Source organism: Arvicanthis niloticus, chromosome 24, assembly GCF_011762505.2.
Source record: "Arvicanthis niloticus isolate mArvNil1 chromosome 24, mArvNil1.pat.X, whole genome shotgun sequence".
In the NCBI taxonomy this organism is placed as follows: Eukaryota; Metazoa; Chordata; class Mammalia; order Rodentia; family Muridae; genus Arvicanthis; species Arvicanthis niloticus.
In genome coordinates this window covers 30,073,935-30,087,423 of record NC_133432.1, presented here as the reverse complement: position 1 = coordinate 30,087,423, position 13,489 = coordinate 30,073,935, and the positions used below count along the sequence as shown (strand labels likewise).

Sequence of the window (13,489 nt, the reverse complement as noted above, 5' to 3'; positions counted from 1 at the left end):
TGAGCTCTGACCTCTGCCCTTTCCTTCTAGATCCTGACTGGGCGTCCTACACCCTGGGTGTGTTCATCTGTTTGAGCTGCTCTGGGATCCACCGGAACATCCCCCAGGTCAGCAAGGTGAAGTCAGTCCGTCTGGATGCCTGGGATGAGGTCCAAGTTGAGGTATGAGTCAGAAGAGGGGTACTGGATGGGGTGAGGGGTGTGGGTAATGCTGTGTCCATGTATGAGAGTGACACTAGCTCCTTCATCTCCAGTCTGGGCTGTCATAGGCTGTGGCATGAAGCCCAAGCTCTAAGGAGACTTGGGCTAGCTAAATCTGACAGTTTCATTGCTGATCCTTTTGAAGAGCCATGTGGTAACAAAAATTAAAGCACATGTCTATCTGTCTACCCTCACTTTTCCATCCAGATATTGACCCATTCATCCACCCACACTCTTCCATTCATCATCCACCTATCCATCCATTCACCTATCCATTTATCACCTACCCACCCATCTATCCAGCTATACATTCATCTACCCACCCATCCATCCATTCATCCATCCATCCATCCATCCATCCATTCATCTATCCAGCTATCCATCCATCCATCCATCCATCCATCCATCCACCTATCCATCCATCTATCTGTCCATCCATCCATTCATCCATCTATCCATCCACCCACCCATCCACCTATCCATTCATCCAACCATCCATTCATCCATTTGACCATCCATTCATCCACTCATCCATCCACCTGCTCACCAACACATCTAGCCAACCAACCAGTCATTCATCCATCTATCCATCTATTCATCCACCCACCCATCTATATATCTACCTATATATCCATCTCTTTTCCCATCCACTCATTCATCAGCTATGTATCCATTCATTCATGCAGACATATGATCATGCATCTATCAGCCTGCCTATCTATCCATCCCCATCTTTCAGTGCATGCATCCATGCATGGACCCATACCTACATCCATTCATCTCACAAAAGCATATGGGCACTTACTGTGTGATAGGCTGGGGGAGCTGAGCAAGGAAAAGACATTGCTGCCCTCTGAAAAGGCAGGGGTGGGAAATGGGTGTGAACACAAGCCCAGGACACAGGGCAGTTGGTGTGATGCTGGTAGGCAGAGTGTGGCAGAGTGTGTGGTCCTCAAAAGAATCAACATAGGACAGGTCCCCACATGAAGTGTGAAGAAACACTGACAGGTTGGGGAAGCACATTCCTAGCATGGGGTGATGGGCTCTAATACTAAACCACACCCCAGCCCCTCACTGGGGGATTCTAGGCAGGGGCTCTACCACTGAGCCACAGCCCAGCCCCTCACTGGGGGATTCTAGGTAGGGGCTCTACCACTGAGCCACAGCCCAGCCCCTCACTGGGGGACTCTAGGCAGTTAGACTTGGCAATCTTCCAAGTCACCCTCTTTACCATCCTAGAGAAGAAGCCAATTAGAGGGTCTCAGTCTTTGTGTTAAGGGCAAGCTGGTCCTGGTCCAGTGATTCCATGGGGCAATACTGGCAGAGACACTCAGGTGAGATACTGTTGTCTCTGGTCATGCCTGACTCTGACTGGGAAAGGGAACCCTGGCCCTCGGAGGAGTCTGGACTTGAACCACCGGGCTCTCCCAGAGGATGGCACTCCTACTGTCCCAGCATTCTCTGCAGTCGTTCACATCTCAAGCCTTGTATACTGTTCTCAGTGTTCTTTAGTTGTTTGGTTGGGTTTCAGAGACAGGGTCTCATGTTCAGGCTAGCCTGGAACTTGCTATGTATCCAAGTATGATTTTGAACGCCTAATCCTCCTGTCTCTGGTGCCCAAGCGGTGGGATTGTGGGTGTACATCAGCGTTCTTGACTTACTTTTTTCAAGATTTTTTGTATAATATCTTTTTTTTTTTTTTAAATTTCTGTACTAGAAGGTGGTGGACACTCCTTTAATCCCAGCACTCTGGAGGCACAGGCAGGAGGATTTCTGTGAGTTGGAAGCCAGCCTGCTCTACAGAATGATTTCCAGGCCAGCCAGGACTACACAGTGAAACTCTGTGTATGAGTTCGGTCCCTGGAACCCATGGTGGAGGGAAAAAACTGACTCCTGCAAGCCGGTGCTGACTCCATATTTGTGCTGTGGCACAGAAAACAAACAAACAAATAAAACTGAACAACGGTGGTGTACACCTTTAATTCCAGTAGAGATAGTCAGATCTCTGAGTTCAGGGCCAGCCTTATTTACACAACAAGCTCTAGGCCAGTCAGGCTACAATATGGAGACCCTGACTTTTAAAAAGTGAAACAGCCAGACACGGTGGTTCATGCTTTTAATCTCAGCCCTCAGGAGGCAAAAGCAGGCAGATCTCTGTGGATTTGAGGCCAGCCTGGTCTACAGAGCAAGTCCAGGACAATCAGCCTGTAGCTCAGGCTGGCCTGGTACTTACAGTCTTTCTATCCCAACCTCTGAGTACTCGGTGTGCAGGGGGCACACTGCCCAGGCTTAGCAGAGGATTGATGGTATGAGCGCCCCCTTCCCCTGGCTTTGGCTTCTCACCTCCTCCTCACCCCAGAGGCCACCAGTGACCGACCATTGCTTCATACCTCTTTTGGAAAATGTCTGCCTGTGAGCATGCATACGTCTTTAACCCACACACAGGGACTGCCTTGTCTTTCATGAATTCCGCCATGGTCTCTAGAGAACGAGGACCTTGTTACCCCTCTCTGCTTGGACACTTAGATTATTTTTTTCTTTCCCCTTCTATTTCCTATTTCTTTTTTCTTTCTTTTTTGTCCCCGTTTTTTGGTTGTTAGAGACAGGAGTCTTATGTAGCTCAGGCTGGCTCTAGCTCACTTTGTAACCAAGGATGACCCTGAACTCCTTCTGATCTTTCTGCCTCCACCCCTGAGTGCTGACACCACACCCCACTTCTTTTTCTCTTTCATTTTTGAGGCGCAGTCTGTCTCTCTTTATAGCCCAGAGCAATCTCACACTCAGAATCCTCCTGCGTACAAAGCCTCCTGAGAACAAAGATGGCCAGCCTCAGGTTGCTTTCAGTCCTCTCTCTCTGTAACTGTTAGGTTCACAGTGTGACATTTGTGTTTCTGGGGACTCATTTGTGACCTAAATTCTTTGAGGCGGAGGTGGAAGGTCTGAGGCTAGACAGCTTGTGAGAGATTTGCCGGATCCCACCATAGAGGGCTCCAGCAAAAGTGGAGGAGGCTGCCCCACACTCCAGCTGACCCGTGCAGACCTGGTGCACTCTTCCCAGGGGGGTTGAGAATTTCCTCTGCTTGAGGTGAAGGACCTGAGAGAGTTTTTCTAACCTTAGCCTGCTCTTGGCTTATTTGGTGGCCTTGCCATCTCCACCGCTTCTACCCTCTTGGGGTTTGTCGATCTGTTCAGGAAATTCACCCAACCAAGAAGCAGGCTCATAGAAAATAGATTTTCATGGGTGTCTTGATTTTACTCATGGTGGTTTTTGACATGGAAATTTTTTTTATCATGGCTTAGTCAAACTGATCAGCCTTTCTTGTGGTCACAGCATACTCAGACAGACTCAGAGAGCGACTGCTTGTCACCTAGTGTGTATGCGTGTATGGGTGCAAGCATGCAGAGGTCAGAGGACAGCCTCGGCTGTCACACCTTCCTCAGGCACCTTCCACTCTTTGTGATAGAGCCTCTTGTTGGCCTGTAACTTTGTCAATAGGCTAGGCTAACTGGCCACTGAGGGTTCCTGTGTCTCTGCCATCTTACCACTGCAGGGTTACCAGGGAATGTCTCTGCATCAGTTTTTTTTTTTTTTTTTTTTTTTATTTATTTATTTATTTTTTACAGGGGGTCAGGCTATCACATTTGTGAGACAAGAACTTTAACAGTTGAATCACAATAGCCCTTGAGAGTTGTCTTTTTTATTATTATTATTTTTTAATTTCAGTATTAGTTATGGATCCTGAAGTCTAATATCACTATTCCCTCCCTGGGAGATTCTAGGCAGGGGCTCTACCACTGAGCCACACCCCAGCCCCTCACTGGGGGATTCTAGGCAGGGGCTCTACCACTGAGCCACGCCCCAGCCCCTCACTGGGGGATTCTAGGCAGGGGGTCTACCACTGAGCCACGCCCCCAGCCCCTCCCTGGGGGATTCTAGGCAGGGGCTCTACCACTGAGCCACACCCCCAGCTCCTGAGGGTTGTTTTCATTTTTAATGTAATAAAGAGCAAGCACCTTTCCTCACTGAGCTATCTTGCAGGTCTGTGAGTTGCTTTTAAAATGTTACTACAGTTATGTATTTGTAGGCTTGTGTGCGCGCATGTGTGAGGGTGCACCGAGCCACATCGTTAGCCCCTGAATTTAGTGCATTTTATTATTACGTGTGTACGTTTGTGTATGGTATGTGAATAAGTGCAGGCTCACACATGCCATGCTGAGCATGTGGTGATCCGAGGATAACTTTCAAGACTTAGTTCGCTTCTTCCACCATGGGACCAGGGATTGAACTCGAGTTGTTTGGTTGCTGTGGAAGGTATTTTAACCTGATGAGCCACATCACTGCCCCTCTGGGACTATCTTTACGGTGCTCCTTCTATATCCTCTCCTTCCCTGTCCCTGGGAGCTGTGTACCTGAGACAGGACAGTTCCAGGAGCCCATCTCATGGCCTGGCTAAGCTCTCAGCATCTTGGCTCAGATGACCTTGCGGTGGCCTAAAGAAGTTACCCAGAAGCCACCGCTGTCCCAGGATCCGAAGGTCCCTGGCTCTGACCCTGCTCCTCTCTCTTGCAGTTCATGACATCTCATGGGAACGAGGCTGCCAGAGCCACATTTGAGTCCAAAGTACCACCCTTCTACTACCGGCCCACGTTTTCCGACTGCCAGTGAGTACACAAAGGCCTCTGTCAGGGAGCTGGTAAACAGCGCTGGGCCTGGCCCTGGGTGGCACTGGGCGGGCCTATGGGGCACTCAGATGGGGCTGAGACTGAGTATTTGGGGAAAGATTATGGGATAGGTTCTCAGGGGCCCAGTGAGAAGGGTCTTGGCTAACTTCACCATCTGACCCGACCTGTATGTATGTATGTATGTATGTATGTATGTACGTATGTATGTATGTTTGTATGTGTATGTATCTATCTGTCTATCTATCTAATCTATCTATCTAATCTATCTATCTATCTATCTGTCTGTCTGTCTGTCTGTCTGTCTGTCTGTCTAATCTATCTGTTTGTTTTTCCTTTATGGAAGGGTCTTGATCTGTAGATAGCCTAAGCTAGCCTGTAACTCCTCTTGCTTCAGCATCCTGAGCACTAGAAGTAGGTGTGAACCCCCATCCTGGTTTTACTGCTTGTAGCTTCTGGGTGGACCTGGGTGCACTGGACGCTATCAAGGTGCCTTCTCGGGGTCTTAAGTGGATCTTGGGCTCGTGGATGCTCCTAGTGGAAGATGTGGGAAGCTGCCCGATGGGACCAGCCACCTGGTATCAAGAAATTGCAGGAAGAGGGACGAAGGGGCTAGTTACCTACTTTCTCTCAGCCTCAGTTTCCCCGTCTTCCAAGCTAGCAGGGACAGTCATACTAAGGCAGTGACAACTATAAACTCGGTCCTTCCCTCCCTCTCTCCCAGGATCCCAGCCCTAGCTCTCTGTGCAAGCCCCTTCCTCCTGACTTGTGTAGCAGAGAGTGGGGGAGCTGGATCCCTCTTGGCCTTTGTCTGGGATACACCCCCATGGGACTCCCTTCCAGCTCTGTCTGGCTCCCTGTCTTGGTCCTGTGTGGCACCTTTCAGTCCTGCTGAGCTGGGGGCCCTTTAGATTCAGTCCTTAGATTCTCTACTGACTTTCTTAGTGGCCTCAGGATTCCTGAAGGGCAGACAGAGCAGGGTAGGGCAGGGCATCCCACCACGTCTATCTTCTGGGTGCCTGACACAGACAGCCACCCCTGAGGGCTCAGGAGATCAGGCAAAGTGGCAGAGCCTAGCCACAGGGGCAGCTCTGTTCATGAGGCCCACCTGGCCTGGGTTCTGACTTCCACACTGGCTATGTCTCTCCTTTCAGCTCCTGGATAGTCTCTGGGCCTTGCCTTCCTTGGCTGCCTTTCCCCGGCAGAGCATCTTAGCTTGCTTCTTCTCTAAGCACAATGAGGTTGGTCAATCATACCCACTGCTCGGATGACTCGTGTGCTGTCATGGAGACCCAGTGGACACAGGGCCTTCAGTCCACCCACCATAGCTCCTGATAAGAGGCTTTGGGTCCCAGAGGGGTTAAGAGAGCTCCTGGAGGACATGGGGGCAGGGATCCATGCTGGAAATCCCCATTCTGTGGGCAGACAGAAGCCACCCTGCCTTGGGTCAGAGAGAGGCCAGCCTCGAGGCAGCTGCACAACTGTGCAAGCTGCTTGCCCTTCTGGAACTTTCCAGGAGTAACTTTCTCTTTCATAGAAACAGGATGAGGACCTGGCCTGACCCCACTCCTGAGTACTGCTCCCTCTCCCTCTGCACCCCGTCTCTGCCCCCCATTCCCAAGCCTGCTGCGGTTTACTTCTGGCTCCACCTGGGCCCCACCCAGGTTCATGTTTGCTCAGCGTTTTTCTTGGATTGACTCACTTGGTAAACCCAAGGTCCTAGCGTGACCTACCCAACAGCCCAGTAGAGGAACCTCCAAACACCTGGCACGGGAGGGAGGCTGCTGCTCCCCAGGGAGGTTCCCAGGGTCACCTCTGCAGCCCTGACTTTGGGAGTCACAGCAGCTTGTGCCCCACCTCTCCATATCCCCCCTGGAGGAGCTGGTGGGATCAATAGCTGTCCTAGGTGTTGGCATTCCTTTGCTAGCTTTTGTAGGGTCTAACCTGGGACAGTGAGAGGGGAGGCGAATCTCCTTGAATCTTTAGGCGGAAGAGGGCAGGGGAGAAGAAAAGAGAAGAAGCTGTCTGGGAATAGGAGAGGGAGGGGAGGTCACAGTCCTGATCTGATTGCAGAGGAGAGGCTGGGGTGTGTCTGGGGAGCAGGTGACTTAGAAGGAAGAAGGGAGGGAAGAAGAAGGTGTGGGGTGGAAGAGGAGGAGGAGCGGGGAGAGGAGAAAGAGGAGGAAAGGAGAGAAGAGGAGGAAGCAGGGGTGTGAAGAGAAGAAGGGAAGAGGAGTAGAGGGAAGGAAAGAGAAAAGGAGGAGGCAGGGGTGTAGGAGAGGGGCAAGGGGGGAGGAAAGAGAGGGAAGGAGGAAGAGAGAGGGGAGGGAAGGAAGGAGAGAAAAGGAAGGAAGAGGAGGAGGATGTGGGAGTGTACGAGAAGGGGGAGGGGAAGGAAGAGGGAGGAGGGGGGAGGAAAAGGCAGGAGGCCCTGGGGCCAGTTGGGACTGTTGTGTGGAAGAGAAGCTGGGTGCCCTAGGCACCAGGCAACCTTATCTGTGCATTTCTGCACCACCACTAAACTGATCAATGGCGGCCTCTGACTCTCAGACTCTCAGAGTCTCGAGAAGACGGAGCCACTGCTGAGCCTCAGGCTATACCACTCTACTCCGTGATTCACGCTTACATGCCCCGGGAAGTGGAGAGGGGGGCGACCTAACCTCACCTACCGGGATCTGCCCCCAACCTGCTAGGCTCTCAGCACAGGTCAGAAGCCCATGCTGTAACCAGCTATTCTGAGATGTGGTTTTTTGTCACCAACTGCTCTGTGGTCAGGGTCATTTGCATTTCTGTTGCCAGCACTTCCTGGCCTGGACTGAAATGGTCCACACTGCCACAAGAAGGGCACCAGACAAATCTTTCTATATGGTGCCGGCCACCAGGCCCTGTCCGCTGAGTGGGCATCCTAGACTAAGGTCTCTTGGATCTTGATACCACTTACCTACGGTGGTGTGTGAGTCCACGTACAGATTGTGGGTGCTGCGAGAAGAGGCCATGCACAAGCCTCTGTGGCCGGTCATGCGTGTGAATGTGTGATGTGTGTGTTGTGATGGGTAGCTGCGTGTCCCAATGCGAAGTCTGCGTGGGCCAAGGGTCATCGTGGGGTAGGGGAGACTGGCTGTGAACTGTGGGGCTCACACAGTGATGGGGTCAGTCGGGGACATTTGTCCACGGATTGCTACTGAGGATAGTGTGTGACACCAACTACTGAAGGCTAGAGTGGAGAAGCCCATGAACTGTGGAACGCTGGGTAATTGAGGCAGTGCCAGGTGCTGGCATGAAGCCCTCAGCTCTCTATGTAGCACTAGGTAGGACCTGTCAGAGCAGGTTGTGGGCAGTCAGGGTGTCCCAGCCACAGCCTTGGTCTGCCTCCTCCCAGTTCAGGAAGACGCATGGCATCTGCTATGGCCTGTAGCCCTTTGTGTCTTTGGAGATAGAGTTGCATCTTACATTATTCAGGAGATGCAGGTGTCAAGCTGTGTGGTCTTCGGCTGGTGGGAGTCTCAAAGGAAGGACCCTTTCCTGGGCCAGCCTGGGGAAGGCCTGGGAGGGGGTTATTCTGTACCTCGAAACAGTATTCCTGATAAGCTGGGTCAGAGGTACAGCTGTGTTCAGGGAAATCTCCCCAGCCCGCCTTCCCGAGGCTGGGAACCAGGAACTCAGCTAGAGGGTCGTCCTTGGAGACATGCTAGCTATGACTTCTCCCTACGCTCTCCGGTTCTGATCTCTGTCAGCAGGCACATTCCTAGACCCTCTCCCTGTGTGGTCTGAGATGGAGCTGCACACTGGGGGAACCCAGTGGCTCCGTGAAATCCTAGGGTTCCCTAAGAGTGCCCCCCAGGCTCCAGACAGTGCTCTGCCGAAGTTTCCTCAATCACCCAAACTAGACCTGTGGAGGTGAAGAGTAACAGGGACCCAGAGACGTCGCTGTGGCTGAGCGCTGGCTGAGCAAGCTGGGTCCCATACTGAGTGCCTCAAATATTACAAATCCTTCAGCTGCAAGCCTGAGGCCCAGGTCAGTTCCTCGATAGCTGCTGCCGGCTAGGCTGTACTTCTGAGCTCTCACAGGGTGGTCTCTCTCTGTGGGTGACCGAGTCACCAGTTGTACTGCACTGGGGCCTAGGCCAAAAGATGGCCTCTCTTTGATTTGACTTGTTTAATCTGTTTCCAAGTGAGGCTGATTCAACTGCTCTGGGGCTCAAGATCAGAACACAAGACCTGGAGTTTGGTTGTAATCCTGCCTTGGTATTTACATAGGTTAGGGATGAGGCTATGGGGGAGGCCTCCCCTCGCTGAGTTCCCAGAATAAGAAAGGATCTGTCCTAGGGATGTGAGTGTCTCCCAGGGGTTGCTAGCAGCTGGGGGCCTCTGGTGAACTGTGCCCTAGGGCTCTGAGCAGGGCAGCCTTGGCAGGGAAGTAAGGCTTTGTCCCCTCATGGACCTGCACCCTGAGGGGTTGGGTTAGTTACTTTTCTTTTTTTGTTGTTGCTTTGTTTTGTTTTTGAGACAGGGTTTCTCTGTATAGCCCAGGCTGCCCTGGAACTCACTCTGTAGACCAGGCTGGCCTCGAACTAAGAAGTCCCCAAGTGCTGGGATTAAAGGCTTGCGCCACCACTGCCCGGCTTGTTACTTTTCTATTGCTGTGAGAGAAGGCCATGACCAAGGCAATTTATAGAAGAAAGAGTTTAATTAAGTTCACGGTTTCAGAGGGTTAGAGTTTCGGACAGGGCGAAGACACTGGGATAGCAATTATGAGCTTACCTCTTGATCCACAAGTAACGAGGGACAAAGCATTCAAACATGGGAGCCTATGGGGGCCGTTCTCACTCAGACCACCAAGGTCTGTTCCCTCACCACTCCCCTGGCTCCTGACTATATCATAATACAAAATGACTTTAGTCCAGACTCAAAAATCCCCGTAGCCTTTTACAGTCTTAACAACGTTTTTAAAGTTCAAAGTCCAACATCTCTTCTGAGACTCAAGGCAATCTCTTAACTGTAACCCTCTATAAAGTCAAAAGCAAATCCCACACTTCCAACATACAATGGGACAGAGTATACATTACCATTCCAAACAGGGAGGAACAGGGGCATCGTGAGGAAATAATGGCCCAAAGCAAGACTGAAACAGAGCAGGGTAAATTCCTCATCTTGTAAATCCATGTCTGATGTCAAAGGGCTTGGCCACTTCTTCTTTACCAGGTTTGCCGACCACCACACGTTTCTCTCTCTTGGGCCGCCTCCACTCCCTTTCTTTGGGAGGTATCCCACAACTCTGGAATCTCCAGCATCTCGGGGTCTTCAACACAACCCAGGCTTTATTTGCACAGCTTCGCACGATGGCCTCTGGGGCCTCATGTGGCGACTCCTCTGACATACTCCTGGTCTCAGTAGCTTTCCTTAACTGTGGAAGAAGATTTTGACTCCTTTACCAATGTATGCTTCTAGCTTCTAAAGCCAGAGCCACACAGCAAAACACTGCTGGGTTCAGCCGCCTGCTTGGGGTGAGCCCTGGCTCCCTTTGAGTAACATTTACACCCCATTTTATTTATTGTTGCTTTTTAGAAGCAGAAAATTCCTGAGGCCCTTTCCGTTCACAAGTTGGGAGTTCAGCTGGGTTGGGGTCTTGCTCTGAGGGTGCCTCTCTGTTTAATGAAATGAAGATCAGGGTCTCTCCTTAACCCCCTCATCTCTCTCTGTGCAACCGTGAGCTCCAACATTAATTTTCTGGTGCTCTTTCTCTGTGCATTTTATATTTCTTTTTGCCCCACTTGCTCCTTTTCGTTATAGGCCTGCGTAAGTGTTATTACTAATAACCCCTTGACGGAGTCCCTGTTAGGTGTCTCTTCTGCCAAAGAAATCAATCAGTCCATTATTTTTCAATTTAGCTTCATGCAAATTCTTAGGGCAAGGACAGAAGATACCCAAATTCTTTGCCAAAAACATCACAAGAATGCTCTCTAGGTCAGTTGCTAATCCTGCCCTGTCCCCCACCCCCACCTGAAACCTCCTGAGCTGGACCCCCACAGTCCACATAGCTCTCAGCACTACTGTCTTCCAAGCTCCTACTAGGATGGCCCAAAAGCTCTGCTTGTAACCCTTAACAGCTTTCCCAGTCCAAAGTCCCAACGTTTTCCACATCCCTCCTCCAAACCCTACTTGATTCAGTCTGTCACAGCAGTAGCCCACTCCCTGGTACCAACTTCTGTCTTAGTTTCTTTTCTATTGCTGTGATAAAACACTATGATAAAAGGAACTTATTTAAAACAGTTTTAACTGGGCTCATTTCAGAGGGTTAGAGTTTATGATGGCAGAGCCAAGGCGCATCGGAAGTCAGCTGGAGGAGCAACCGAAAGCTCACATCTTAATCTGCAAGCAGGAGGCAGAGAGCGAACTGGGAAGAACTGGGAAGAACTGGGAAGAACTGAGCCTTTTGAAACCTCAAAGCCTACCCCTAATATCATACCTCTTCCAGCAAGGCCACACCTCCCAATCCTTTCCAAACAGTTCCATCAGCTGAGGACCAAGTGTTCACACATAGGAGCCTATGGGGATCATTTTCATTCAAACCACCACAGAGGCACACTGCCATGCATCTGTCATGCCCCTCTGTTGCCTCTGGATCCAGATACAGCAGCCACCAAGGATGTATCATGGTCCTGGGGTACCAAAGAGTGATGGTGAGGCCTCTGCAGCCTGGTGTTGTGATCTTCCTGGATATGGAGGACTCAATAGCTGGGACAGGGGACCTTGGGCCTCTATGTGGGCTCCACTCTGACCCTCCCCACGCTGTACCAACCTCACTTCCTCATAGCCATGAGGAGTATTTGTGCTGGCCTATCTTGGTGTATATAACATGTGGGGTATCCAACACATGGAGTCTCCTGATATGGAAGGCCTTGGGTTAAGGCCTCATGACTCAGGCAGGGTCATAGTAATTATGGTCACTGAGACCTCACAGTGGGTATTTGTAGACACATTCCCAAAGAATTCTTCAACCAGAAAAGGAGCTGGCTCCTTCTAGGCCACAAGCACACAAGGGGGCCTACTGATGTCACCAAAGCCGCATGCATCATCCTGACTCATAGTACCCTTGAAGACAGGCGTCTTCGGACCTGTACAGATATAAACAGGCAAGATGGTGACATTGTGGAAGAGGGCTCAAGCCCTATAACTGTGTTTGTTTAGGGTCTCTTGGTTATAGCCCTGTTGATCAGTGCTTTAGGGACAGAGAAAGGCCATCATGGCCCTGGTGATTGAACCATGTCTCTGGCTCACTTTCCCTCATCCCACAGCTTCCTCTAAGACTTCAGGGACATCCACTAGTCAGATGTATATCTGCATATGTGTATGTGTGTAAGTGTGTGTGTGTGTGTTTATGTGTGTGTGTGTGTGTATGTGTGTATGTGTGTGTGGGTGTGTGTGTGAGCACACACGCATGCAAGCGTGTATAGAAGCCAGAGGGCAACCTTGGACATCATTTCTCAGGGACTGTCCACATTATTTTTCTTGCTGGGCCTAGAATCAACAATTCTACTGGACGGACTGGGTAGGGCACCACAGGCACCCCCATCATCTAATTCCTTGTACTGACATTATAGGCATACACTTGACTTTTTAAGGTGGGTACTGGGGCTTGAACTTGTGCTTACAAGACAAGTGCTTTGCCTATTCAGGCATCTCCCCAGCCCTCCATTTCTGAGACCTACTGCTCTTGTATTGACTGGGAAGCCATTTCAAGGCCTGACTAGCAAGGTTAGCGAAAGGCAGTGATGTCAGCAGACGGGTCTGAGCCAGCCTTCCACCCAGGAAGGCCAAGATGGTGGTACTGTGGGCTTGGAAACTTACATTCACAAAGCCGGAGTGACACTGTGAGGGGCCAGGGCTGAAGGGATTGTCAGAGTCACCGCACTTGAGGCTTCTGGGAGGGGATATCCAGCAGAGCTTGTCAGCGGGAAGTCCCACACAGGACCTAAGGCTTGGGAAGGTAGAGATGTGGCCAAAACCACAGGGGGTCACGTGGCATCCCAGTTTCATTTCTGTTGCTGAGTTAAAAAATACCCCGATAGAAAACAACTTACGGGAGAAAGGGGTTTATTTGATGTGCCAGCCTGTTCTTTTTTTAAAGATTTATTTAATTTATTTTATGTATATAAGTACATGCTGCTCTCTTAGACACGCTGGAAGAGGAAGAGGGCATTGGATCCTATTGCAGATGGTTGTGAGCCACCATGTGAGCCACTCAGAACCTCTGGGAAAACAGTCAGTGCTCTTAACCGCTGAGCCATCTCTCCAGCCCACCAGCCTGTTCTTTATGTCACTTTGACACAGACTAGAGTCATGCAAGAGGAAGAATCCTCTTGAGACCAGGCAAGCCTATAGGGCATTTTCTTAGTGATTGACTGGAGAAGACCAGCCCATTGTAGATGAGGCCACCCCTTGGCTGGGGGGTTGGGGGGGGGGGGTCCTGGGTTCTGTAAAAAAAAAAAAAAAACAGGCTGAGCAAGCTATGAGGAACAAGCCAGTAAGCAGCACCCCTCAATGGCCTCTGCATCAGCTCTTGGCTCTAGGTTCCTGCCATGCTTGAGTTCCTGTCCTACATCCCAGCA

General features: G+C 50.7%; 1 protein-coding gene across 1 annotated transcript in view; it reads left to right on the top strand.

Annotated features, from left to right (window-relative positions):
* The window catches only part of Adap1 (ArfGAP with dual PH domains 1), a 54,649-nt gene that overhangs the window by 18,849 nt on the left and 22,311 nt on the right, over positions 1–13,489 (top strand). The window contains exons 2-3 of the mRNA XM_076923456.1: positions 31–161; positions 4,771–4,862. Of these exons, the coding sequence (XP_076779571.1) occupies positions 31–161; positions 4,771–4,862 (223 nt within the window). The remainder of the gene's footprint in view (positions 1–30; positions 162–4,770; positions 4,863–13,489) is intronic.